General features: G+C 59.8%; 3 protein-coding genes and 1 long non-coding RNA gene across 8 annotated transcripts; 2 read left to right on the forward strand and 2 right to left on the reverse strand.

Moving 5' to 3' along the window:
* Positions 1–201: 201 nt before the first annotated feature.
* Positions 202–2510, forward strand: CDK2AP2 (cyclin dependent kinase 2 associated protein 2). Of its 3 annotated transcripts, none has more exons than XM_060157584.1 (4): positions 202–825; positions 1131–1231; positions 1319–1451; positions 1981–2510. In XM_060157584.1, exons 1-4 carry the CDS (start codon positions 744–746, stop codon positions 2046–2048), a joined length of 384 nt encoding a protein of 127 aa, XP_060013567.1. In that variant the 5' UTR covers positions 202–743; the 3' UTR covers positions 2049–2510. The 3 variants fall into 3 exon arrangements, with proteins under 3 accessions (XP_060013567.1, XP_060013568.1, XP_060013566.1); XM_060157585.1 differs by lacking the exon at positions 202–825 and adding an exon at positions 830–967; XM_060157583.1 differs by lacking the exon at positions 202–825 and having other exon boundaries at positions 1013–1231.
* Positions 2511–3699: 1189 nt separating this feature from the next.
* Positions 3700–17007, forward strand: PITPNM1 (phosphatidylinositol transfer protein membrane associated 1). The gene is made up of 24 exons (XM_060158394.1): positions 3700–3862; positions 4811–4929; positions 6426–6640; positions 6726–6847; positions 7052–7276; positions 8752–9078; positions 9156–9251; positions 9335–9442; positions 10162–10223; positions 10317–10567; positions 10885–11074; positions 11174–11281; positions 11518–11675; positions 11763–11968; positions 12422–12592; positions 13260–13424; positions 13653–13801; positions 13927–14037; positions 14475–14591; positions 14805–14953; positions 15040–15189; positions 15270–15453; positions 15747–15875; positions 16509–17007. Exons 2-24 carry the CDS (start codon positions 4852–4854, stop codon positions 16770–16772), a joined length of 3735 nt encoding a protein of 1244 aa, XP_060014377.1. The 5' UTR covers positions 3700–3862; positions 4811–4851; the 3' UTR covers positions 16773–17007.
* Positions 8196–13166, reverse strand: LOC132525568 (uncharacterized). The gene is made up of 3 exons (XR_009542297.1): positions 12163–13166; positions 11865–11937; positions 8196–10008 (listed from the first exon to the last, which is right to left on the reverse strand). It is a non-coding gene; the product is annotated as an uncharacterized LOC132525568 (long non-coding RNA).
* A 554-nt stretch (positions 17008–17561) lies between the features above and the next one.
* Positions 17562–23891, reverse strand: AIP (aryl hydrocarbon receptor interacting protein). Of its 3 annotated transcripts, none has more exons than XM_060158396.1 (6): positions 23692–23880; positions 20510–20689; positions 19017–19205; positions 18450–18626; positions 18206–18347; positions 17562–17876 (listed from the first exon to the last, which is right to left on the reverse strand). In XM_060158396.1, the coding sequence occupies exons 1-6, from the start codon at positions 23788–23790 to the stop codon at positions 17671–17673; spliced, it is 993 nt and encodes a 330-aa protein (XP_060014379.1). In that variant the 5' UTR covers positions 23791–23880; the 3' UTR covers positions 17562–17670. The 3 variants fall into 3 exon arrangements, with proteins under 3 accessions (XP_060014379.1, XP_060014378.1, XP_060014380.1); XM_060158395.1 differs by having other exon boundaries at positions 19017–19296; positions 23692–23851; XM_060158397.1 differs by having other exon boundaries at positions 17661–17876; positions 18214–18347; positions 23692–23891.
* Positions 23892–26223: the final 2332 nt, after the last annotated feature.

Consider the following 26223-nt stretch of genomic DNA (forward strand, 5'->3'; position numbering starts at 1 on the left):
CAGCGTTGGTGACGGACCCGTTGCCATGGGAACAGACGGAGGCCTCAGGAGGGCGCATGCGCCGATCGAGGACAGGTTGCTGAACCGGTGAAAGGTGACGTAAAAGCGCACGGGGTGGGGCGCAGGGTTGGGAACGTCAAAGCCCTGCGTCCTCCGGCACTCAGAGTTGAGGAAAGGCGCGCGCGCGCGCGCGCGGCGGCGGCGGCGGCGGCGACGGCGGCGGCGCTGGCGACAGCAGCCCAGCTGGACCGGGACCGGGCAGCGGGAAGCTGACGTACGAAGCAACGTGAGTGAGGCGCGAGGGCGGCACCCAAGCCCGGGAAGCCCGGCTCGGCGCGAACCGCGGTGGACCAGACCCAGGTCCAGGCTTCCGAGGCCCCGCCTCTCGGGTTTTGGGACTAATCGGATTGAGAGCGCGCCGGCCCGGGCCGCGAACTCGCCAATTGCGGAGGGCGTCGGCCACCGCCCAATCCGAAGCAGACAGGTGCGAGGTCCGGAAGGCGGAGACCAATCAGCAGCGGTTGCGGCCTGTTGGGGCCGGTCTCGGCCAATGAGAAGGCCCGAGTGACATCTTCGCGCGCCAATCGGGAGTGAAGGAGCGTTCGTGCCCGCCCGCCCTTCCGGCCTGAGCTCTATTTACCAGGGGCGTGCTGCCGGCTTGCCAATCAGAGCGCGGCTGAGCGGCCAGGCAGCCAACCCGGGAGGAGCGGCCGGCCGGCGTCTGCCGCACCCAGAAGTTGGGGATGTCCTACAAACCCATCGCCCCCGCCCCCAGCAGCACCCCCGGCTCCAGCACCCCTGGGCCCGGCACCCCGGTCCCTACAGGTGAGGATCCAGCTCCACCCCTGCTTGCCTGCCCGGGCGGTCGAGGTCTCGAAGAGAAGACGGCCTGAGTTCTGCAATACTGGGCCTGCCGCCTACCCTCGCTGAGCCTCAGTTCGCTGGCCTGTGAAGTGGGCGTGGTCACGTAAGGGCTTGTTGGTGAAGCGCGGGGGGGGGGGTTTGTCCTGAAGTTTAGCAGCCTGGAATGAAGCCCTTTGGAGGGAATCGGGCGAATCTGGTCCGGGGCTTGGAACGTCGGGGCGAGGCGTCCCTGCCCCACGCTGACCTCTTACTGGCGCATGTTGCAGCCGGAAGTGTCCCATCGCCGTCGGGCTCGGTGCCAGGAGCCGCTGCCCCTTTCAGACCACTGTTTAACGACTTTGGACCGCCCTCCATGGGCTATGTGCAGGTGAGTGGAGCCGAGGGATTGCCTATGGACGGGGACTGGGGGCCCCTTCTTGGCCTGAGCTCACTGCCCTGTTCTCTTTTGACATAGGCAATGAAACCACCTGGCGCCCAGGGCTCCCAGAGCACTTACACCGAACTGCTGTCGGTCATAGAGGAGATGGGCAAAGAGATCCGGCCCACCTATGCTGGTAGCAAGAGCGCCATGGAGCGCCTGAAGAGAGGTAAGTGAGGCCAGGCCCACCGCCCCTGCCCGGGAGACAAACACTGGACAGTGCTTCACTAGGTAGGGAAGGAAAGACATCTGGAGGCCACCTGAGCCAAGCCTGGACTCGGGCCAGGATCACGATCCAGAGTGGCGGGGTTTTTTGGGTTTTTTTGTGTGTTTTTTTGGCCACGCCATAAAGCATGCGAGATCTTAGTTCCCCGACCAGAGATCGAACCCATGCCCCCTGCATTGGGAGCGTGGAGTCTTAACCACAGGACCACCAGGGAAGTCCCCCAGAGAGGCGTTTTAAATTGAATTGACATTGAGTTAATTTCCAGGGAAGGACCTGGGAGTTTGTATTTCAACAGGGCATATTTGAGGATTAATCTCTAAACCTCTAATCTCATCCAGCCCCTCATTAGATTATAGTCCCTTTTACTGAAAGGGAAGGGGATGGAGAGGGAGGGTGTTTTTCACTGGCGGGTGAACTTGGGACTTGGAGGGTCGCTGAGATCCTGTATGTTACTTCCGCATCCACACCCCAGGCATCATCCATGCCCGGGCGCTAGTCAGAGAGTGCCTGGCAGAGACAGAGCGGAATGCCCGCACGTAACAGGACTCGACTCCGCCTCAGCATCTGGACCTTTCCTGGCCACTGCAGAGCACCTGCTTCTCCCTGGCCTTCACCCCGAGTTGCACTTCCCATCCTGGGCTTCCTGTTCTGTGTCCTTTGGTGGGTGCCCTCCAGGAACCAGTGGGCGGCTCTCGCTCCAGTCGGCAGCACTAACTGGAAACCCCCAAAAGAGTTAGCAGCGAGGTCACTGTGAATCCCACCCATGACCTGCCAACAGTGTTGATCCAACTGGAGCTTCCTCCTTTCTGTGGCCCCCACCACTCAGCACTTACCCAGGACTTCTCACCACTTTTCCCAGACCCCTTCTCCCCAGCAGGGCCTCAGAAGGCCTGTCGCCTCCCTGCCCTGTCTCCTGGGCCGTGGCGACTCTTTTCTCAGTGTGTCTTTTGCTAAATATGCCCTTTTTGTATGAATAAAAGATAATTTGGAGTTGTTCTCTCAGCTCGTAGTTTTTGAGTCTGGTGCTTTTGCTAAGCCTGGATGGGCGGAAGGTGGGGTGCAGTGGGTGGGAGAGAGGCCCACGGAGCCTGGCTTTGCCTTGCCTCCACTGTCCATTGACATTGAGTGGAACCCTGCCCTTCTCTGGCCCTCAGCCTTCCAGCTGTAAGTAGTGGAAAGGGTTGAGCTCCAGTAGCCAAGCGCCCTGCCCTCCTTCACGTGATGCCACCAGGGGGCAGCGCAGGGCCTTGGCTGCCTCCACGGCTGGAGGGCACTGTCTCCAGCCTGAGCCTAGAGGGTTCTTTCCCTGGACTAGCAGTGCCTAGCTGGTGGAAATGCCAGTTCACTTAAGCCACACCCTCACATGCCTTAATGCCCTAACATCCTAAGCTCGGAATCAGCCCTGGAGGCTCTGAATACACCCCATCTCTGAATCCTCAGAGAGGAAAGAAAGGGAGCATTGCTGCTTCCCTCCCCACAGGACCTGAGAAACAGTCAAGGAGAGAGAACTGGTTTCCAACATGGGTGAGACCCAGCTCGGTGCTGCCATACACTGTCCCAGTGCCTTGTAGCTGACTGGGTGTGGTCCCACGAGCCCAACCCTAGGCTGTCTCAGCCTTTGCGCAGGATCTGGTGGCCATTGACCGGACTGTGGACCCAGAAGATATAGGTGGGGAAAGCCACGGGTCCCCATTCAGGGACTAGCGCAAAGATTTGGAGTGACTGCAGGCCTCTGCCTGTGTGTGTGGCAGAATGACCCTAGAGGTCTGGGGCACTGGAACCGCACCAGCTAGGTAGAGGCAAGTCAGAGACCAGCTTCTGGCTGCACTTTGGACGGGGAGGCATTTCCCCCGCCCTGGGCCTCAGGATCCAAGGGCCTGGGAAGTTGGGAATGGGACTCTGTCATATTTCCATAGCACACAGGAGGGCTGGGCCAGGGTGGAGGTGGGAACCCAGAGTGCTTTGGGGATCCCAAAGAATACAGCGGGACTGAGAAGCGCCAGCCTGTGGAGAAGGGCCTCTTCTTCCCCCGCCGCCTAGGGGAAGGAAGAATGGGGCCGCCCTCCTCCGCCGCGGGCGGGGCTGCCCGGACCCGGCCCGGGTGGGGGGGAGGGCCGCCGGGCCCAGGAAGGAGGCGGGGCGGCCGCAGTGACGCGGCGGGCGACGGGGAGGGACAGCAGGGGCACCGGCGGGCAGACCTGGAGGAAGGTCGGGGCCATGGGCCCGCGCTTCGCCTCCAGGGGGTCCGGCCACCGCTGGAATCCGAGGCCGGGGCTCGGGGCGCTGGGGGCTCTGACCCGCCGCCCGTCCGCCCCAGCCCGTAACGGGTGAGGGGCGCCCGCCCTAAACTAGAGGTGAGCCGGGACGTTGGCGGGCGGGCCAAGAGCACGGCGGGGGACGGGGACGCCGGGGAGTGGAAGGAAGTGGAGACAACGGGGGCCTCTCGCCTGCTCAGTGGGTGCGAGGTGTAGGTAGGGGCTGCGGCGAAACCGGGGCGCAGGTGGACGGAGGGGGTCTCTCAGGGCGGGGGCCCGTGGGATACTTCTGCCTCAGCCCGAAGAGGGGTCAGCCCTCGGGAAGGATGTTGGGGCGGCTGCGTAGACAAGTGCCGGGGGTCCAGAAAGGATGCTGGGAAGGGGAGAGTTGGGGACTGGGCTGCCGGCCAGGGTGGGGAAGGCAGGTCTAGCGGCCGGAGGTGTTAGTTATCTGGTCTTTGAAGGTAGGTTTGGGGGCGGGGGGTGGGGAACACTGACAGAGATGCTGAGGAGGGGTGCACGGGGCTGCTCCGCATCGAGACACCCCAGGGGACAAGGTTCTAAGTGGACGTCCAAGAGTGGGGGACACGGGACCGACTCGGGGAAAGGGATGCAATGGGCGGGCCCCGAGGGGCCGGTTGTGGAAGGCGGGCCCGGAAGGAGGGGCCCGGGGGTTCCTGGGGGCGGGTCCCTGAGGGATGCCGTTCCGAGGGGCTAGGACGCGGACGCGGCCGAAGAGGCAAGGCTGGCCAGCCAGCCCGCCGGCCTGAGCCCGCGGCTCCGGGGGGCCAGCGTCAGCGCGCGGTTGCCGTGGCGATGGGCGGGCGGGGGGCGGGGGCTGCGCGGAAAAGAGGTCAGCGCTCAGCCTCGCCGAGGCTCCCGGCCCCCCGCGGCGCTGGCTGCAGAGCTGGGCTCGCCTCTGCCTCCCCTGCGGCGAGCCCGGGCATGGGGTCGCCGGGCCCGAGCCCCTCGGCCCTCGCGCAGGGCTCGGGGCCGCGCGCCGCCGCCGCCGCCCCGCACTGACGGCCGCGCGGTGTCCTGCGCCAGCGGGAGCTGAGGCCGCGCACCGCCGGCCGAGCGCCTTCAGGATGCTCATCAAGGAGTACCACATTCTGCTGCCCATGAGCCTGGACGAGTACCAGGTGGCCCAGCTCTACATGATCCAGGTGAGGGCGGTGGGAAGTAGGCGACCAAGGCGCGGGGTGGGGGGAGGTATGCTTCATGTTGGGTGTCCGCAGGAGCGCGCAGGCCGCACCAGGGACCAGGGGCCGGGCCCAGCTCAATCCCCCCCCCCAGTCCCGCTCTGGGGCTTGGAAGGGTTCAGGCCAGAGGAGGAGAGAGAGCTTCCCCGGTCGGATGTGGGGGAGGGGTGGTGGTGGTTAAAGTCTGTGGGAAGAGCGGCAGAAGGGCCTAGTGGTGCCTCCCCACCCCAAGTGCCCAGCCCCTCCTGGGCGCTCAGCCCCCATCTGACCTCCTTTAATCCTCCTTAGAATGTGTAATCCTTTGGGAGTAAGCAAAGGAGCGCATGAGGATGCAAAGGAGCGGGAGACAGAAAGTGAGGAGCAGGTCCCAGGTGGTAGGGAAAGACTGGGAGGGGTTCCCAGAGGGCCTTGGCAGGACCTCGGCAGCCCCAGGCGGTCAGGGAGATGGGCTGAGGATCAGGCCCCAAATCTGTCAGAGAGAGGAGCAGGCAGGGACCCCAGATGCTGAGGTCTGGGCTGAGAGGAAGGGGGTAGAGGTCTGGCCCTGGACGTCGGGAAGAATGAGCCAGAGCAGGCTCTCAGGGAGGGGAGAGGGTTGGTGCCCGTTCCAGACGTGCTCCCCAGAAATGTGGGACCAGAGTCTGAGCAGGCAAGGGGGCCGGGATCTGGCCTCAGAGGGTTAAGTGGGCCAGGTTCAAACTCCAGAGCTATGTAAGGACGGGATCTGAGTGCTCTCCAACTGTGAGGGGTGTGGCAGGAGCTGGTGTTGGGGTCCTAGAAAGGTGGGGGCCCCTTTTACTCTCCTGGATTCTTCCAGCCCACCCACCCTGGCCCCTTGCCAGCAGCACACGCAGCATGCGCCCACCTCAGGAGCTTACACTGGCTTCCCCTCTGCCTCCAATAGTGCCCCCACCTCACACCTGCTCAGCACCCTCCCTTCCCCCAGGTCATCTGCAGATCAAGGTCATGTTGTCTTCTCAATGAGGCCTTCCCTGACCATCCCATCAAAATTGCAACCCCCAGCCCTATCCCCCTTACCCTATTCTGTGCTTTCTTTTTACCACAGCACTTAGCACCTTCTAATTTGCTTTTTTTTGTTTTCTGTCTGTTATCTATCTCCCTCCACTGGAACATACGTTGCACAGGGGCAGGCAGGGGTCTGTGTTCTGTACATCAACAGATCCCAATTAACATAATCCCAAACAATGTCTGGAATAGAGCAGACAACAAATACTTGAATGACTGAATGAGTCCTGGCTTGCAGAACCCCATAGGGGACTGGACAGCGGCTGTAATCCTGACCCCAGGAGCTACAGGGGACCAGGGTCAGGTTTCAGAGAGTTAGAACGGCTGGGACTAGGGCCTCAGAGCTACACAGGGGACCAGGCCTAGCTTGGGATCCCATCCCAGGAGCTGATCTGGGGCTGAGCTGCCCGTTCTACTCTTGCCCTGGGCTGCAGAAAAAGAGCCGAGAAGAGTCAAGTGGTGAGGGCAGTGGCGTGGAGATCCTGGCCAACCGGCCCTACACGGATGGGCCCGGTGGCAGTGGGCAGTACACACACAAGGTGTACCACGTGGGCTCCCACATCCCAGGCTGGTTCCGGGCACTGCTGCCCAAGGCCGCCCTGCAGGTGGAGGAGGAATCCTGGAATGCCTATCCCTACACCCGCACCCGGTGAGTGGGTGGGGCAGGTCTGGGGCCAGGAGGGGAACAGCCCTGGTGGGCACAGCCGTGACCCTCACCCCCACCCTCTGCCCAGGTACACCTGCCCCTTTGTGGAGAAATTCTCCATTGAAATAGAGACCTATTACCTGCCTGATGGGGGGCAGCAGCCGAATGTCTTCAACCTGAGTGGGGCTGAGCGGAGACAGCGCATCCTGGGTGAGGCCTGGAGCCAGCGGGGGGACCGTGGAGCCCCTCTCAGGACACCTGCCACCTCAACAGGCGGCCTCTGACAAGTCCCAGGCTCTCTCCCGGTCTAGGCTTCCTGTGCATGGAAAGTTGCCCCCTCAATCCCGAGGTGGGGGAGGAGTGGCAGGGGCCGGAGGGGGCTGCTGTTGCTCAGCGCTGCCGGAACCCCCCCAGATACCATCGACATTGTGCGGGATGCAGTGGCCCCAGGCGAGTACAAAGCGGAAGAAGACCCCCGGCTGTACCGCTCGGCCAAGACAGGCCGAGGACCACTGGCTGATGACTGGGCACGCACAGCAGCCCAGACGGGGCCCCTCATGTGCGCCTATAAGCTGTGCAAGGTTGAGTTCCGCTACTGGGGCATGCAGGCCAAGATTGAGCAGTTCATCCACGATGTCGGTGAGCGCCCAGCCTTGCGAGGTTCTATTTACTCGGCATGCACCAGGCCGCGCGTTTGAGCCAGGGATGCTCTCAGTCTACTGGGGACACAGAAACATAAAGCCGTCATTTCCGTTTGATGTGGTGGGCACTGAGGCAGGGGGGAGCCGCACAGCCTAGCTAGGGGTTGGGGGAGCCTAGCCTTGAGGTACAGGTGAGAGTCAGGCGGGCAAGAAGCTGACAACGTGATCTCTGAGGTCCATGCCGGTTCTGACATTCAGAGATGCTGCTTCTCATCCATTAAAATTCTAAGACTCTCCAGTGTTCTGTGGGTCAAGCGAGACTTAGAGGCTCTCAGGCGGGTCACCAGCTCTAACCTGCAACACGCTAAGGAGTGCAGGCCAAAGCTGTGACTCTGTCGCTCTCTCCGAGTCCCATCCTTTGGCCCTGTTATCCAGGAGGCCCTGTTTCATGCCCCCCCTAAAACTAACCCCACAGTTCCTGTGGCTCAGCCCTGCCCCACCTCCCAGGTCTGAGGGTAGACTACCTGCAGGTAGAAGGATGGGGGTGTCCAGGGACCTGGGTTCCATTCCACCACGGACCCTCATGGAAACTCTCCTCCAGGGAGCTACTTCCCATCTCTGCGCCTTAATTTTCCCTTCTGTAAATGAGGAAGAGGTTGGGCCAGATAGTAAAAAGCTAATATTGATCACCACATGCCCAATTCTCTGCTAATCACTTCCCATGCCAGATCTCCTTTAACACCCCCAGCACCCCTCAAGGTAAGGACAATTCTTATTCCCACTTTACAGATGAGGAAATTTAACTCAGAGAGTAATACAGGCACCGTATCTTAAATTTGGAAAAATGCCAAAGAGCACAAATTAGAAAAATGAAACTCACCCACATATAACCACTATTAAGATTCTGGTGGATTTCCTTCCAGAAGTTTATAACAATAATTCAATCATTATGACTTTATTTCCTAGATATTGAAGTCTCTAACTTTAGTCCTCTGCTTAGGATGAAAATATCCCAGAATGGGTATCATGTTTTGCTTCATTAAGTGCCAACACTTCCATTAACTCTTAACACCTTCATTAACCATCAACAATTTCATTAACTATCAACGCCTTAATTGTTAACTCTTGTGAAGAAATCAGCAGGAAGCCAGCTGAAAGAAGCAAGAACAAACATTGCTCCCAGCTTCCCAGGGTGTCGGGGTGGGCTCAGCGCTCAGAGGTGGGGTGTCCAGAGGGATAAAAGAGGCAGTGGGCAGGGAGGGAGGTGGGGCAGGAAGACAAATGCCCCAGTTTCCACTCCCGTCTCCCGGACAGTGCTCACCCTGCTATACTTTGTGGCCCTGGGTGGGGGGTGTGCCCAGGGGAGCCATTACCTGAACTCATGGGCTGGGCATGTGGCTGCAGTGGCAGGGAAACTCGGGGCGGGGGCGTGTGGGTGAGGAGGGCATGGCTTTGATGCCTGGGCGCCTACAGGTCTGCGTCGGGTGATGCTGCGGGCCCACCGCCAGGCCTGGTGCTGGCAGGACGAGTGGACAGAGCTGAGCATGGCTGACATCCGGGCACTGGAGGAAGAGACCGCCCGCATGCTGGCACAGCGCATGGCCAGGTGCAACACAGGCAGTGAGGGGCCCGAGGCCCAGCCCCCCGCGAAGCCAAGCACTGAGGCCCGGGCTGGGACCAGCCGTGCCGGTACCCCCGATGGGCCCGAGGTGCCCCCAGGCCCCGAAGCCTCGCCCGATGCCAGCTTCGGCAAGCAGTGGTCCTCGTCCTCCCGTTCCTCCTACTCGTCCCAGCATGGAGGTGAGGCTGAGGCAGAGGGGCGGGAGGGAGCGGCCCTCAGGCTGGACTCCCAGGCTGAGGCCAATGTGGCCCTGCAGGGGGCGTGTCTCCCCAGACTCTGTCCGAGTGGCGCATGCAGAACATCGCCCGAGACTCTGAGAACAGCTCTGAGGAGGAGTTCTTTGATGCCCACGGTCAGGACCCCAGACCTGTTAGGGGAAGGGGGGGTCCCTGAGCAGCTCCCGCCAAACCATGACGCAGCCCTTCGTCCCTTCAGAAGGTTTCTCGGACAGTGACGAGGTTTTCCCCAAGGAGATGACCAAGTGGAACTCCAATGACTTCATCGACGCCTTTGCCTGCCCCATGGAGGCAGAAGGGGCGCCAGGTAAAGATCCCACATCCAGTTGCCAGCCACCAGCACTCCGTATGCGGTGGGGACTTGGAGAACAACTCATTCCTAAGTTTAATGGGGTCCTGAGATGAATGTCAGTCCAGAAAGGGTGCTCATTAAATACACAGACGAGTAATGAGCAGATAATGGGTGGATGGATGGATGTGGGGCGTGTATTCAGGGTTCAGACACAGCACAGAGAATGGAGGAATTCATTCGGAGTCCAGGAAGGCTTCACGTGGGAGGTGATGTCTAAGCTGGATTTTGAAGGATTGGACGAGCTCTGTCCAAAAGAACTTTCTGAGATGATGGAAATGTTCTAGCCACTAGCCACATGTGGCTAGCAAGTACTTGAAATGTGGCGAGTGGGACTGAGGAACTGAAATTGGTATTGTTATTTTAATTCATTTCAGTTTAAGTAGGCACATGTGACTAGTGGCTACCATATTGGACAGGGCAGGATTAGAAGGAATTTTCCAGGCAAACAGGGCTTGTGCGGAGACGCATGCCTGTCAGCAGCAGGACTGGCCATGTGCAAAGACGCAGAAACGTGAAATGACCTGGGAGAGTCGGGTGAGAGGAGAAGGTCAGAGGAAGATGGGGGGCGAGGGCGGGTGCTCAGGCAGACAGCAGAGCAGGGGTACCTGAAGTACCAGATGAGGGGATCCCCACAGACCCCTCAGTCCCCTTCACTGGCTTTCCCCATCCTGCAGACCCTGGAACCGAGTCCACCAAAGATATCGGGGACGGGGCCCGAGCACCCAGGGACCCAGAAGTGAGTATGGTCGGCCACCCCGCGTCTCATTCTGCCCACCCACCGGCCAGGCCACTGCTCTGACATCCCTGGCACCCCCCCTGTGCCCCGCAGGGCCCGGATGGAGCGGGGGAACTGGGGGCGGAGACATGCGCAGTCCACGCCCTCTTCCTCATCCTGCACAGCGGCAACATCCTAGACTCAGGCCCTGGAGACACCAGCTCCAAGCAGGCGGATGTGCAGACGCTAAGCCTGGCCTTCGAGGCCATCACCCGCGTCCATTTCCCCGAGGCCCTGGGCCACGTGGCGCTGCGCCTGGTGCCCTGCCCACCCATCTGCGCCGCTGCCTATGCCCTTGTCTCCAAGTACTGGTCAGGGATGGGAGGGTGGGGGACACACAGGGTCCCCAAGGTGTGGACAGCCACTTGGGGGCTCCTGAGACCAGAGAGGCCCCATGGGGGGAGGGGGAGGAGGCCAGGAAGCCAAACACCTGGGCTAGTCACCTACCCAGCTGGATTTCAGTTTCTAGTCAATGGCTCCATCACAAAGGCCTCTGGGATACTGACGGTCCCCACAAAGGCCCTCCAGTGCTAGGACTTGCCAACAGGTCAAGGGGACTTAGAGGGGGCAGTGGAGGGCCTGGAGGCCCCCCACCCATCCATTATACCCCCTCCTCCTACAGCCTGAGCCCCTACAGCCATGACGGTGACAGCCTGTCCCGCTCCCAGGACCACGTTCCACTGGCTGCCCTGCCGTTGCTGGCCACCTCATCCTCCCGATACCAGGGCGCTGTGGCCACGGTCATTGCCCGCACTAACCAGGCCTACGCCGCCTTCCTGCGCTCATCTGAGGGTGTCGGCTTCTGCGGGCAGGTCAGGAGTTAGGGATGTTCCCAGGGAACTTGCTGCGGGAGCCCCCCATCCTCCTGCCTCTGCTGCAGCCCCTCCTGATGGCGCTGCCCTTCCACCCAGGTGGTGCTGATTGGGGATGGCGTCGGTGGAATCCTGGGCTTTGACGCACTCTGCCACAGCGCCAGCGCGGGCACTGGGAGCCGCAGCAGCAGCCGCCGCGGAAGCACGGTCAGTGTGGCTGGACCTGCCTCCCCAGGTGGCCGGTGTCTCCCCGGCTCTAGTTCTCTGCCCCTGGAATATGACCTCTCTCCGGCCTGTCCCCTGCTGCCTCATTCCACCTCCTCTGGGGCTCTACTCTTTGTTTAAGTCCCTGCCCAACCCCCAAGCCTCTTTCCTCACTTCCAAATAAGTAGAAATCGACCGTCTCCAGTCCTAAGGCTGTTTCTGTCCCCTATTCCGTCTAGAACAATGAGCTGCTCTCCCCGGAGGTTGGCCCAGTGCGGGATCCCCTGGCAGATGGGGTGGAGGGACTGGGCCGGGCCAGCCCAGAGCCCTCAGTGCTGCCTGCCCAGCACACCCACAGCGACATGGCCAGTCCTGAGCCCGAGGGCTCTCAAAACAGGTGACATTCCTGCCCCATCAACCCCAAACTGGGCTTGTGCTGGGCTGCGGAAGCAGCAGCACTGAGCACCCTCCCGCCCTCCCCCAGCCTGCAGACGGTCCCCTCAGCCACCTCCTCTGGGGAGCCCAGACGGGCAAGCACAGCCTCCTGTCCACCCGCTGCCGCCTCTGAGGTTCCTGATGGTCTCACCAGTGCCACCCGCCTTGACTTCAAGGTCTCCGGCTTCTTCCTCTTTGGCTCCCCTCTGGGCCTGGTGCTGGCTCTGCGGAAAACCGTGATGCCCACGTTGGAGGGTGAGCCCTCAGGGTGGGGGTGGGCTTCACCTGCCCCTCCCCCATCTCCTCTTTGTTTCATCTGAAATGGGGGTGTTTATACCATTCCCCACTGTACAAATAAATGGCTTGGCTAGAGAGGGAAAACCTGAGGCCCAGAAAGAAGGGACTTGCCAAGGCCAAGTGTCCCAAAGTGCACCAGGAGGAACGCATACCCACAGATGCTTTCATGAGAGGGGGTCCAACAGGCATGGGGAACGCTTCATCTTGAACATCAGCAAATCGAAGGCTCTGATCTCTTCTTAGCCGAGAGACCTGTCTCACTTTTAAGCACTCCCAGGCACCTCCCAGGGAGTAGAGTCTGGGAAGTGCTGGTTCAGGGTCACACAGCATGTCAGGGTGCCGCTTCCCACAACCCCTGCCTCCCAGTATGCCCAGATGAATCCCCTCCCCCCTTTATCTTCTGGGTACCAGTGGCCCAGATGCGGCCAGCCTGTGAGCAGATCTACAACCTCTTCCATGCGGCCGACCCCTGCGCCTCCCGCCTTGAGCCCCTGCTGGCCCCCAAGTTCCAGGCCATCGCCCCACTGGCTGTGCCGCGCTACCAGAAGTTCCCCCTGGGAGACGGCTCATCCCTGCTGCTGGGTATGCCGCCAACCAAGATAAAGGGGAGAAAGAGGACGGCACCAACAGTGAGGGATGGGTGTGGGCCCCCCTCTCCCAAGAAGACATGAGGTAGTTCCCACATCATTGGTACTCTCTCATGTCACCACTCCCAGGACCAGGGAGCCCTCCCCTGGCCCCTTGGGCAGTCTGGATCCCCAAGACCCTCTAACATTCTCTGCCCAGAAGCTGGGGGCAGTGGTGACAACTGGGCTGAAGGGAGGAGGTGGTGACACTGAGAGCAGCCGCCCACCACCAGCGGGGAGAGGGGCTGCTGTGTCTGTGTAGGGATGCGTTGTGTCTCCGCATGCACTTGTGTTCGTGTATTGGTTTGGGGTGTGTACTCATGTGCATGCAAGTGAGTAGCCCTTTGGCCCCATGAGACAAGTGGGCCTGGGTCCAGGTGGTGGCGGCAGTCATGCTGGCAGGAATGCGGCTGGCTGTTGGGGTGAGCTAACAGGAGAGGATGCCCCCACCCTTCACCTCCACCCAGATGTGGGGCACTTCAGCCCCAGCCAAGACCCAACCAGGGAGGGCTGGCAGGGGGGATGGGGGAGGGATGGGGGCCAGGCTGTCCTGGAACCTTGGGTGGGAAGACAGGAGGGTGGCCTGGCCCAGCCCGCCACTGAGGTCGCCTGTCCACCCACAGCTGACACTCTGCAGACCCACTCAGGCCTCTTTCTGGAGGAGCTGGAGATGCTGGTGCCCTCAACGCCCACCTCTACCAGCGGAGCCTTCTGGAAGGGCAGTGAGCTAGGCAGTGATCTGCCAGCCCAGCCAGCTGCCCCCAGCACCACCAGTGAGGTGGTTAAGAGTAAGTCAGCCAGCCACCCAGCCTGGGCAGGGAATCCTTATTCCACCTTCAAAGCCCAGCTGAAACACCCCTGCCCCAAGCGTTTGCTCTGGAATGAGTGCGCCCTAGCACCCAACTCCAGACTCAGCAGGGTTGGCAGAAAAGAGGGAGGGAAGAGCATTAGGGGCCAGACGGGTGGGCATGGGGTGGGAGGCCACCCCTGACTCACTGCCCACCGTGGCCGTACAGTCCTGGAGCGCTGGTGGGGGACCAAGCGGATTGACTACTCGCTGTACTGCCCTGAGGCGCTCACCGCCTTCCCCACCGTCTCGCTGCCCCACCTCTTCCACGCCAGCTACTGGGAGTCTGCGGATGTGGTGGCCTTCATCCTGCGCCAGGTGGGCCCAGGGATGCGGGGTGGGAGAGGGAACCGGACAATGATAGGGAGCCGTGGGCTGGGGGAGGGGCAGCCCCAGGCACCCCTCCCCCCTTCACGTGGCCTTGCTGGTCTGATTCTTCGCAGGTGATGGAGAAGGAGCAGCCGCAGCTGGCCGAGTGCGAGGAGCCGTCCATCTACAGCCCGGCCTTCCCCAGGGAGAAGTGGCAGCGCAAACGCACCCAGGTCAAGATCCGGGTACGTGCCCTGCCCCTCGAGCCCTCAAGAGCGAGGCCCTGCCTACTCTCCCCAGGATCCCCGCCCCTCAAGACCTGCCGGGGTCCAATCCCGCCCGCTGACCCTGGGTCCTGGGTCCTGGCCCCACCTCCTCATGCCTCGGCCCCGCCCCTGGGTACCAACTGGTCTCCTCCCTTAACCATCCCGCCACCTCCTCATCCTCTGCACCCCAACCTGTCATGCCTCCGGCCCCTCGGAACCGCCCTCCACACAGAGGCCCTCATGACCTCAGATCGGGGTCAGCAAAAGCGCCCACCCCTCGGGCCTCGCCCCTCTCTCGCAGCGACCCCGCCTCCTCCAGGCCGAGCACCCCAGTCTGAGCGCGGGTCCCCCTCACCAGCACGTCCCGCATCCCTGTCACCTCTTTGCTGCGGGCTCACGCCGTCTCCTCCCACCAGAACGTCACTTCCAACCACCGGGCGAGCGACACGGTGGTGTGCGAGGGCCGCCCCCAGGTGCTGAACGGGCGCTTCATGTACGGGCCCTTGGACGTGGTCACGCTCACCGGAGAGAAGGTCAGGACACAGAGGCCTCAGTGCCGGGTAGACCGGCCGCCCTCGGGCCGAACTCGCCCCAAGCGGGAGGTCCGGGTGCTGCCTCCTGTCCCACGGATAGCTCCCAGTCACACTAGGTTGAGCCCCCAACCCCGTCCTCCCCCAACAACAGGCCCGCCTCGGCCCTCCTCCGCTCAGCGTCAGGGGGACCCTCTCGCCCCCTCTGCCTGCTAGGTGGACATCTACATCATGACGCAGCCGTTGTCAGGCAAGTGGATTCACTTTGGTACCGAGGTCACCAACAGCTCGGGCCGCCTCACCTTCCCGGTGCCCATGGAGCGTGCGCTGGGTATCGGCGTTTACCCGGTGCGCATGGTGGTCAGGTGAGCGCGGGGTGGGCCGGGCCTCTGCGGGGTGGGGCTCCTCTGGGCCCCGCCCCTATGTCGCTCAAGCAGCCCTTGGGCCGTAGGGGCGACCACACGTACGCTGAGTGCTGCCTGACGGTCGTGGCCCGCAGCACGGAGGCCGTGGTGTTCAGCATCGACGGCTCCTTCACCGCCAGCGTCTCCATCATGGGCAGCGACCCCAAGGTGCGCGCCGGCGCCGTGGACGTGGTCAGGTAGGAGCGGCCGCCCGGCTTGCCGTGGTGACTGGTCTCCACCCCTGGCGCGTGGAGCTGACCGCCGCCCCACCCTGCAGGCACTGGCAGGACGCGGGCTACCTGATCGTGTACGTAACGGGCCGGCCCGACATGCAGAAGCACCGCGTGGTGGCCTGGCTGTCACAGCACAACTTCCCCCACGGCGTAGTCTCCTTCTGCGATGGCCTCACCCACGACCCGCTGCGCCAGAAGGCCGTGTTTCTGCAGAGCCTGGTGCAGGAGGTGCGGCGACTGGGGAGGGTCCCGTCCCCGCCGTCGCCCCGGGAGGAGGCCCATCTGGTCTCACCCCCATCGGCCCCCGAACCTAACAGACCGCCAAGGCCCTCGTGGTCCCAGGGGCCCCTTGTCCTTGGGGCCAACTAGAGAGATACGGCCGGTCCCGACCCCACCGGGACCTGGTGAGGTAGACCATATGGCCTCGACCCGAAACATTCTGAACCGGATGCCCACCAGACCCCACCCCCTGCCTCACGACTCCGCCCCCCGGGGCTGCTGATTGGCCTCTCTGGCCACAGGTGGAACTGAACATCGTGGCCGGCTACGGGTCCCCCAAAGATGTGGCCGTATATGCGGCGCTGGGCCTACCCCCGGGCCAGACCTACATCGTGGGCCGCGCCGTGCGGAAGCTCCAGGCGCAGTGCCAGGTGAGGACCAAGTGAAGGTGGGGACTGCGAGCCAGCTGGGGAGTGGGAGCCTGGGTCTGGGCCGGAAGGACCACCCGTGTGTTAGGAAGCACCTAAGGCAGGCGGCTGTGAGAAGGATGGCTGGCATCAGGGAACCTGGGCTCCTCCTAGGATGGGGGTCACAAGCAGCTTGGAGGCGCTGGGCAGGCCAGGATTGATACTATGCTCAAGACCTTGAGTACTGGTTCCACTTTGGCACGGTCCTGGGCATAGGCCTTGACCTTTCTGAGCCTCAATTTCTCGTCTGCAAAATGGAAATGATAAGATGGACCAGACCTCAACAGCTATCATGAAGAGCACGTGATTTACTGCATATCAGCGTGCACGGGGCTGGGCGCAAAGCAAGTGCTTGCTAAACGTTAGTTGCTGTTGTTAACCTCCAAAATCCCATTCTACAGATGAGGAAACTCAAGATGAGACCCAGAGAGAGGCAGAGCCAGGAATAAAGGTGCCCTGGCTCAGCCTGGGGTTGGTCAGGCTGTGCCAGGCCTATAATGCAGCCAGCACTGCCCAGGACCCTGGGGAGGACAGGTGAGGGCAGCGTGTGGGCCTGAGACCAGCCATCCCCTCATCCCTGCCCACCTCTGCCCGCAGTTCCTGTCAGATGGCTATGTGGCCCACTTGGGCCAACTGGAGGCCAGCTCCCACCCTCATGCCCCCGTGGGACCCTCGAGGGCCGCCCTGGCCAAGAGCAGCTATGGCGGGGCTGCCCCTGTGGACTTCCTCCGAAAACAGAGCCAGCTGCTTCGCTCGAGGGGCCCCAGCCAGGCAGAGCGGGAGGGCCCAGGGACGCCGCCCACCACCCTGGCGCGAGGCAAGGCCCGAAGCATCAGCCTCAAGCTAGACGGCGAAGAGTGAGGCCCAAACTGTGGCTGGACTTGGGTTATTTACTCACACACTTGAGAGGCCCACGTGGCCGCATGTGGAAGGCTGGGCCCCCAGCCCCACATCCTGCATCTCTGTTTGCCCCTCGGTGTTAGTTCCCTTTCATGTTGGGGGACCCAGCCCTGGGGGTGGGAGGAGGGAGCAGCAAGGGCCCAGAGGCTTTTCCAGTGTGTGTAAATCCATGAAAATAAACACCACCTGCATCCCACCTGATCGCCCGCCTGCTTGGCATCACAGGGCAGCCCAGCCCCCAGTTTCCAGTTCAAGAGAGATGCTGAAGGGCAAAGAGGAGTCAGGATGTGCCCAGGGTCACGCAGCAGGTCAGAGGACAGGGCCAGGATTGGGGCCTGGAGAGCCAGCCTACCCCCGCCCTCCGCTCACCACCTGGGCTGGCCTTTCAGTTCCCAGGGGCCACACTTGGCTTCTCACTGGAACCTCTGCCTGCATTAGCTGAGGCCATGGGATCGGAGGGGAGCCTGCCTCACCCGGACACTAGGCCCCCTGGCTTGCACTTGCTTCGTCTCCCCGTTAAGACTGAAAGCTCCCAGGCAGCTTAGCCCTGGCCAGCGAGAAACACTTCCTTTGTGACAGAGACCACCCTCACTTCTCTGTCAGGGACACTGAGGCCCAAAAAGATGTGAGTTGGTGAATGGGGAGCTGGGATTAGAACCCCAATTCTTTGCCTCCCCAAACCACCCAAGGACCAGGATGACCCCAGCTCTCCCAATGGATCGGCTCAGCAGGCCCAGAGAGAGAGAGAGAGAGAGATAAATAAGGCCTTTATATACAGAGAAGCATGATACGGTGGGGGCGGGGGGGCTGCTAGCAGCAGCAGTGAGCTGGGCAGGGTGGCTGGGCCAGCAGGGCCCTGTCAGTGGGAGAAGATGCCCCGGAAGCGGGCCCTGTCTTCCTCGTCCTTCTGCCGGATTCTTGCCTCGAGGGCCCGCAGCTCACGGCTCACGATGGGCGCCAGGGCGGGGTCCAGCTCCAACACCTTGGCAAAGTCAGCCTGGGCCTCCCGGGCATTCCACACTGCCGCGTGCGCCTTGCCCCGCTTGAAGTAGGCCTTGACGTTGTCTGCGGGGGTGCCAGTGGGCAGCAGGCACACAGGGCACGAAGGGGGGCCCGCCAGCTACCTGGCTTGACTTCTGGCACCAGGGGCCCCTCATGGGACGGAGCCCATGCGGAGGCCGACCCCACCCCGAACCCCCTTTCATATCTCACTGGCGCAACAGGGCCCATGGTCCTGCCTGGGTGGGCGATATTTGGTCGGGTTCCCACGGGACTTCAGAGTGGGGGTGATATTAAAGGCTCAGTTTCGTGCCCCGGTGCCCAGGGGTTACGGAGGAGGCTGCTCTACGGACCACCCGCTGGCCCACCCTGGCGGCCCAGCGCGCAGTGCTCACCATCATACTTGTTGAGGATGGAGGAGCAGTGGTCCAGCACCTCGTAATACTCCTGGGCCGCCAGCTTGCACTGACAGTAGTTGAGCAGCAGTGGTGTGATCTGCAGATCCAGCTGGATCCAGTCAGGGGACCCAGGCTGTTCCTGGGGGCGTGGGGGGAGGGAGAGGGCAAAAGGTGCTGAAACCTGGGCCCCCTGGCCCCACCTCACCCCCTCCGCTCACCCACTGCAGCCTCCAGGCGGCACCTTCATCTGAAGGTTCTTGAGGCAGGCGATGGCGTCGTAGTACTTGGCGGCAGCCTCCTTCACACGGCCCTCACGGTACAACCGGTTGCCCTCCTGGTGTATGACCGGCACTGCCTTTGCCTTCTCCTCATCCGTCATCGCCCACGGGTCCTGCTGGTACGTGCCAGGGTTCTCCACCTGCCGGGGTGTAGGCCAAGTCAGGGCCGAGGGCCAGCCTCTGGGCTGGCCGGGCCTGGGACATTGGACACCGGAAACAGAATCACTTGTTCATTCTCTGACCATTCAACAAACTGTTTATGTAGCACCTCCTACAGGCCCAGCACTGTGCCGGGTTCTAGAAATAGAGCAGCGAACAAGATGGTGAAAATCCCTGCCCTTGCAGTGACCTGAAGGAGGGGGAGGACACTGCCAGGGGGTCCACAAAGGTGTCCTTGTACCTGCCCCACCCCAAGCCCAACCAACAGTCAGTGGGCCCACCAACTCTGGGCAGGCAGGTGGGACCAGCACCCGCTCTGAAGCTGGGCAGTGGGAGTTTGGCGAGGTGCCTGGGGCTTGGTGGCCCCTCACCTTAAGCATCTCGATGTCGAAGATGAGAGGCTGGGGGTTCTGCTGCAGGGCGTCCAGATCGGCGTGGCCCAGGGAATTGTGCTCGTGCATCTGGGCGATGCCGCAGCAGTGCCGCTGGCCCTCCAGGGGGTCTTTGCCAGCTGCAATGTTGCGCAGACTCTTGGCCACCAGCGGATACAGGACCACATGCTGCCGGAGGGTGAGTGGGCACCAATGGGCTGGCTGGTCACCAGCCCAAGAGGCCCAGCCCCCTGCCCCCATCACCATCTGAGAAAGGACACTAAGGCCCAGAGAGGGGCAGGAACTGGTTCAGCAGAAACACAGGAGGGCGTTTCCCTCGGGACTCCTCCAGCCTCCCAGCCCTCCAGCCCGGTGCGGGCCTCAGCTCCTGCCACACTTTCTGGCCACCAACCCAAGCCAAGCGCCTACCCCGCCAGCCTCCACACAAACACACACTCCCGCTGTCAACCGGTCTCCCCTGTCCTTACGAGCCCAGTGGAATTCTTACCTCCGCCCCTCCTCCTTCTCCCAGGCTTGCAGCCCACAAGCTGGGGTCCCTCCACATTCTGTTCCCAGCGCCTCTTCTGTGCTGCCCCATCCCCACCCCTTTCAGGGCCTATCTCCGAGGTGGGTTTAGGGCAGCAACCTCAAAACCCTCAGGGGAGACCCTCAGGCATAGGGGACCTAGCTTTTTTTTTTTTTTTTTTGGCCACAAGGCTTGTGGGATTTTAGTTCCCCGACCAGGGATTGAACCCGGGGCCACGGCAGTGAAAGCGCTGAGTCCTAACCTCTGGAGCGCCAGGGAATTCCTGGGGACCTAGCTTTTGACCTCTCACTAGGAACATCTGCTGGGATGGTGGGAGCCAGACCACCCTCACCCCAGTCTAACCAGCTCCTCTCACTGACCCTGCACAGGGCAGACTGCTCGGCTAACATTCATCCAGCCAGCAGATGTGTTCTGAGTCTTGGCTCTGGGCTGGCCCACACTGCGCATTTTGAAGGTAAACAGGCCCAATCCCTGCCCTGAAGTAGCTTAGATGCAGACAGAGGACCAGATCCTGGCCATGCAGAGCATGAGGGGCTGGAGAACCCAGAGATGGGGTTCAAGTCAACCACCAGTAGTCAGGGAAGGCTTCCTGGGGGTGGTGACCCAGGAATTCAGTTTGAAGTGGGAGGGAGGATCTTGGCCAAGAAAGGGATGGAAACACAGGGAGGTGAGTGGGAGGGAGACCCTGCAGGGCCATGTGAGCATCTATGGCTTACACTTTAGCTCGACAGTGACCAGGAGCCAGAGGGGTTTGAAGTAAGGAGTTGTGTGGGTCATTGCATTTGAGAGCCAGTCCCTGGCTGCAGTTCGGCTAAGGGAGAGGAAAAGGTGGAATAGGGGCCAGGACGCCAGTGTCCTGGTGGTGTGGTGCCCTGGAGGGAGTCGGTGGTGGCCTAGCCATTGGGTGCGGGCAGACAGATGCAGGCAGGCACAGGGCATCGGGTACCTTGACGTCGCAGCAGAACTGAGAGATCTCGCCCTCCCGCATGGTGCGCACAATGGTCTCCCACACGGGCAGCTTGAACTTCTTGCCGATGATGAGCTCCATGGGCTTGCCGCACACCCGGCTGTCGTCCAGCACGGTGCCCTCATCGTCACTGCGCAGAGTCCGGTAGTGGAACGTGGCCTGCGGGCCGCAAATGGGATCAGACAAGGGCACAGCCTTCCCCCATCCCCCAAGGACAAGCCCAGCTCGCAGCCTGCAGATGGCACAAGGGACAGGGCTCTCCCGGGGGTCACCGCCCAACCTTACACCTGGCTTTACCGCACCACCCAGGTGAGGATACTGTCACCGAGAGGGAAGGGATCCAAATCACATGGCTAGTGGGTGGACGGGCTGGGACAGGAGCCCAAGTGGTCTGGCACTAATCATTCTTTCAATAAATATTTACTGAGCACCTACTACATGCCTGAGCTCTGTGCTAGGCCCAGCAGTGAACAAAACAGACAAAAGTCCCTGCCCCCGTGGAGCTCACATGGAACTTTTAGAGGAAAGAGATGGGCCTCAACATGTGCTGTGTGAGGTTGAGCTAAGGCTATGAATCAGAAAACAAAATGCAGCAGGGTAAGGCAGGGTGAGTTCAGGGGGCAGGAGTCTCTGCGAGGACAACATTTAAGCAGAGATCTGAGGATCTGAGGGACTTCCCTGGCGGTCCAGTAGTTAGGACTCAGTGCTTTCACTGTCGGGACCTGGGTTCGATCCCTGGTCGGGAAACTAAGATCCCACAAGCTGTGCTGTGTGGCCAAAAAAAACCCCAGAGATCTGAAGGGAGAAGCAAGCCAGGCAGATGCTGGGGTAGGAAGGGGTGGGAACTTTCTAGGTCAAGAGAATAGCAGGCGCAAAAGCCTTGCAGAGGGACAGTGTGTGGGGTGCTCACAAAACGGGAAGCCAGTGTAGCAGAAGCAGAGTGAACAAGGGCGAGGAGTTGTGCATCACGGGGTCACCAGGTCAACAAGGATGGACCCCACAGAGCCTGCAGGCAGTGGTGAGGAGTTTGTTTTTTCACTCTGAGTTGAGAGCCAGCGGGTGGCTCCAAGCAGAGGAGGGACATGATCTGACGTGGGTTCTGCTGCTGCTGGGATGAGAAGAGGCTGGAGCGGAGGGAGGACAGAAGCAGGAAGGTGGTTACTGCAATAACCCAGGAGAGAGATGATGGCGGCCTGAACCAGGGTGGTAGTGGCAGAAGTGGTGAGAAGTGGTCAGACCACCGGTGTATTCTGAGGATCTTCTGTGGGAAGTGAGAGAACAGGAGGAGCCATGGAGACTGGGAGGTTTTGGGCCTGAACAACCAAAAGGCTGGAGGTGCCCTTAACTTAGATGGGAAGGCTTGGGGGGAGCAGGTGAAGTTTCAGGTGCCAACCAGACATCCAGGTGGAGATGGTGAGTAGGGAGCCGGATATCAACTTTAAAGGAGAGGGAAGGCTAGAGATAGACATCTGGGAGCGGCCCAGGCATGGAGAGTTTTTTAAAAGAGATGAGCCTGGATGAGATCATCTCAGGGAGAGTGAAGAGAGAAGAGGTCTAAACACTGAACCCTCCACAGGATATGGTTAGAGGAACCCACACTCTTTGCCACCACCCCTAGCCACTCCTCTGAGCTCTGTTTCCACATCAGTAAAATGGGGTCAACAATAGTACCTATTCCTCTTGTGAGAAGGAAAGAAAATAAACTTGTGAAGCATTTAGCACGGTGCTCATCTGAGCCCTCAATCAATGCTGGTGATTGGTTTTTTAATTTACCTGTACCTGTTCCTTCAGGGTCACTGTTCACAGATCTTCACTATTTTTACAGTGTTCTCTCCAGCTGGTGTCTGTTCCATCCAGGATCTCCCTTGCCAGGACCTTCTTCAAGGCCACCAACCCCCCAGCCCATGGGGGAATCCACCCATATCCACCTCCCTTCTCGCATCTGGGAAAGGATCCCTCTTGGTATCACTGATCACTAGGGCTGTGCAGCTCTGCCTCAAATCACTCACACTGAGAGAGGCTAGGATCTTTACCTGCTGGATCTCAGCGCAGTAGCTCTTACTTTTGGTGGCCCCAGTATGTTTTGTTTTGTTTTGTTTTTGCGGTATGTGGGCCTCTCACTGTTGTGGCCTCTCCCGTTGCGGAGCACAGGCTCCGGACGCGCAGGCTCAGCAGCCATGGCTCACGGGCCCAGCCGCTCCGCGGCATGTGGGATCTTCCCGGACCGGGGCACGAACCCGCGTCCCCTGCTTCGGCAGGTGGACTCTCAACCACTGCGCCACCAGGAAAGCCCGGCCCCAGTATGTTTTAAATGTTAAACTGTTGTAGTCATCAACAAGGTATGTCACTTCAGTTATTTTGGGGGCCAGGATCTTTACTCATTCGTTCAAGATGCGTGTCCTATGTGACTGCTCTGCTGGGCACAGGGGCTGCCCCCAGGAAGCTCCTTACTCTACCGGCAAGTGGCAACAGGGAAAGGCCCTCCAGGAGGAGGGAACTGCATAAGCAGAAGCAGGTAAGCCTGGAGATGTACATTGTTTGGGGGAAGGGGCCGGAGAGGCTGGAGGTGGGGGCCTGGATGTGCAAAGGAGGAAGATGGGAGGCTCTTTATTTCCCAGCCCTTATCTGTCCCGAGCAATGCCACGAAGAGCACTCGGAAGGCTGCCAAAAGGATTCTGCTCTGGCAGACCCAACCTCTGGGCCTGTTTGTTCTCTCGGTTGGTGCGTCGTCCCAGGGCCTCGATTTTCCCATCTAAGAAATGGAGCTGGTCTGTGTTTTCAGAAGACCCTTCCGTCTATAGATTTGGAGCCTTGCAAACCAGGGGCCCCTCCCAGAGCCCAGGTATCCGGTTTAGGGTCTTCTCCAGCGCTGGGTCTGTGCAAGCAATAGGGTCAACCCTCCCACCTCCCGCAACCTGTTTATAATGACTGACGGCCTCCCCAACCAATGTGGCCACACGGCCAAGCCAGGGGGCGGGGGCAGACGCATCCGAATTCACCCTCTACTTAAATCCAGACCAATCAGCGTCGAGCTCGGCATGTGAGAGGTAGGGTCACCGACCACTGCTATCTGGGCATGCGCAATCTCTCGCCTACAGCCTCCTCCCGCCTCGCATGCGCACCGCGCCACGGATGGTTAAGGGAAGGGGATAAACACGAACCTTAGTTCCATCCTGAAAGTCAGGGAGCTCTCCTCGGCCCTCCTCTATCACACGCTTTTGGATCCCGTCCTCCCGGAGTCTTGCGATGATATCCGCCATCCTCCTTCCCCGCTGCTCTCTTTCGGCAACTTCCGGACTCGCTCGGCAGCTTCCGGACCTGCTTCGTCAACTTCGGCAACTTCCGAGCTGGCGCCATTTTGGCTAAGGGCAGACGCCGTAAAGGGCCTGAACGTGGAAACGGACAGTGATTGGTTCTCTGCGCTGCGGCTGAGCGCGCGGGTCTGACCAGGGGCGGGGCCTGAGACTGTCTAGGGGAGGTGAGAGAGGCGGGGCCGGAGTCGGCCGGGCGGGGCGGGGGCGTCCCTAGCAATTGTGTCATTGAACCGATATAGACTGGGCCCTCCCAAGTGGCCGCGTGCCACTCTATTTTAAGTTGTAGGAACAGTATAACAGCGTTACAGAACTAGGATGGAGCGGGGGCTGGGGGCCCGTCGGTAACGCCACCCCCTAAAACTACTATTTTTGTGTATTCCTTTCTGGGTTTTTTCTTTTAGCATACCTAGCACAATAGTCGTGACTTTTGCATCCTGGATTTTTCTCTTTAAATATAAATAAATAAATAAGTAAAACTAGGAGTAAGAAAGAGAGGAAGGAGGGTTTCTGTGTTCCTGTGGGAACCGTAAACTCCCCAAGAGACTGACAGTCCCTTGTGGGGTCCTGGCTGGATGTGTCGTCACCATGGAATCCTCCGCGGTGTCTGGCACATAGTAGTTGCCCAGTGAGTATTAGGAAATATAGGAATGATAGAAGTGAGGCACTTCGGGGGTAGTACAACGTTTCTCTCCGCCTCTGGAAACTAGCTGTGAAGAATAGCTGTAAGAGTTTTCTGCTCCCACTTCCGAGGTTTAGGTAACCGAATAAAGGGAATGTCTTGGGACCTGTGCACTGTCTTCATTCCATCCTCATAACTGCGAAGAATTATTGTCCGTCCCCTTTGCCCCACGTGCTAAGGGCTTCAGATATTTATGCTGGTTCATTTCCCCCCCCAAAAGTCCCCTGAGAGAGGTGGAACCTCTGGGGTGAAAGGGAAACATGCTTTGTTTGTTTTTAGCTTTTTTTTTTTTTTTACCCACACAGGAAGTTTTTCAGGCGACTTCTGCCAAATTCTGAAGCAACAAGTAGTCTGTATCCTATACAGATTGCTCCAGAAAATGGAAAAAGAGGGAAAGCCAACCAACATATTTTATGAGGCTATTTTAATCTTGATTCTGAACCAGATAACTATACCATAAGGCAAGAAAAATATACACCCATTTTACTAATAAATATAAATATGAAAAATCCTAAATGAATGTTCAGCTAATTAAATCCACTAGTATATATAAAAATACCTCAGGGCTTCCCTGGTGGCGCAGTGGTTGAGAATCCGCATGCCGATGCAGGGGACACGGGTTCGTGCCCCGGTCCGGGAAGATCCCACATGCCGCGGAGCGGCTGGGCCCGTGAGCCATGGCCGCTGAGCCTGCGCGTCCCGAGCCTGTGCTCCGCAACGGGAGAGGCCACAACAGTGAGAGGCCCGCGTACAGCAAAAAAAAAAATGTAAATAGAATGAGTTTTATACATGATTCCATGTTTTTAAATTGCAAATACATCCACATACGAGCCAATGCCATGTGGAGTAGGGGGCCAGACAGAATTCAAGGCAGCCGACTGAGCACACTGATGTGGGATCTGATGAAAGGGAGGAGGAAAACGGTGGAGAGAAGGAGGAAAATAAATTAACGTAACTCAAGAGGGGCCTTGCTCATAGTGATGATGTGTCATAAACTGAGAAGCAGGATTGACTCAGCTCTGTACACGAGGTCATAAAATGAAGTGGGTCGGGTGAGTGCAGGAGGATGAGCACCCCTAGAGCTAGGTGGACCTGAGTTCAAATCCCAGTTCGCACTTGAAAGCATTTGGGATTTGGGCGAAGCGCTCATTCATGTGGTCCACAAATATTTATTGAGGACCTACTTAGTGCCAAACACTGTTCTGGGCACAGTGGACACAGTGGTGAATAAGACAGTGTAAAATAAGGTAATTTCGGGTAAGCACTGTGTGATGTGAAACTGACTTTAGATTGCATAGTCAGGGACGGCTTCTCTGAGAGGTGACACTGGAGCAGGGACACCGATGATGAAAAGATCCCCCTGTGAAAGAGCAAGGTTAAGTGCTTTCCAGGCATAGAAAAAAGCACGCACGTGCAAAGACCCTGAGATGGGAACGAGCTTGGCCTGTGTGGCTGAGTGAGATGAAAGAGGGGCAGAGAAGGACTTGATGCGATTGGGAGAGGTAGGCAGGGACCAGAGCTTTGTGGGCCTTAGTCAAGAGTTCATATATTATTCTAACCACAGTGGAAAACCAAGGGATGGTTTTATGCAGAGGAGTGACTTGGCAGCATACTTTAATTAAAAAAAAAAAGTTTTATTTAAGACTAACAGAAGAAAAGGATCAGATGTTTTAAAAGACCACTTTGCCGTCTGCGTGGAG

The sequence above is a fragment of the Lagenorhynchus albirostris genome, chromosome 9 (genome assembly GCF_949774975.1).
Source record: "Lagenorhynchus albirostris chromosome 9, mLagAlb1.1, whole genome shotgun sequence".
Taxonomy (NCBI): Eukaryota; Metazoa; Chordata; class Mammalia; order Artiodactyla; family Delphinidae; genus Lagenorhynchus; species Lagenorhynchus albirostris.

Bases quoted from the DNA above. Each gene is read 5' to 3' on its own strand.
- CDK2AP2 (XM_060157583.1), top strand. From the start codon at position 1,028: ATGAAGCCCTTTGGAGGGAATCGGGCGAATCTGGTCCGGGGCTTGGAA. The intron at 1,232-1,318 runs GTGAGTGGAGCC...CTTTTGACATAG, and splicing joins CCTCCATGGGCTATGTGCAG to GCAATGAAACCACCTGGCGC. The intron at 1,452-1,980 runs GTAAGTGAGGCC...TCCACACCCCAG, and splicing joins CATGGAGCGCCTGAAGAGAG to GCATCATCCATGCCCGGGCG.
- PITPNM1 (XM_060158394.1), top strand. From the start codon at position 4,852: ATGCTCATCAAGGAGTACCACATTCTGCTGCCCATGAGCCTGGACGAG. The intron at 9,079-9,155 runs GTGAGGCTGAGG...GTGGCCCTGCAG, and splicing joins CTACTCGTCCCAGCATGGAG to GGGGCGTGTCTCCCCAGACT. The intron at 15,876-16,508 runs GTGAGGACCAAG...CTCTGCCCGCAG, and splicing joins AGCTCCAGGCGCAGTGCCAG to TTCCTGTCAGATGGCTATGT.
- AIP (XM_060158395.1), bottom strand. The intron at 19,297-20,509 runs GTACCCGATGCC...TCTGGGCCTTAG, and splicing joins AGTTCTGCTGCGACGTCAAG to TGTCCTTTCTCAGATGGTGA. The intron at 17,877-18,205 runs GTGAGCACTGCG...GCACCCCCGCAG, and splicing joins CATCCTCAACAAGTATGATG to ACAACGTCAAGGCCTACTTC.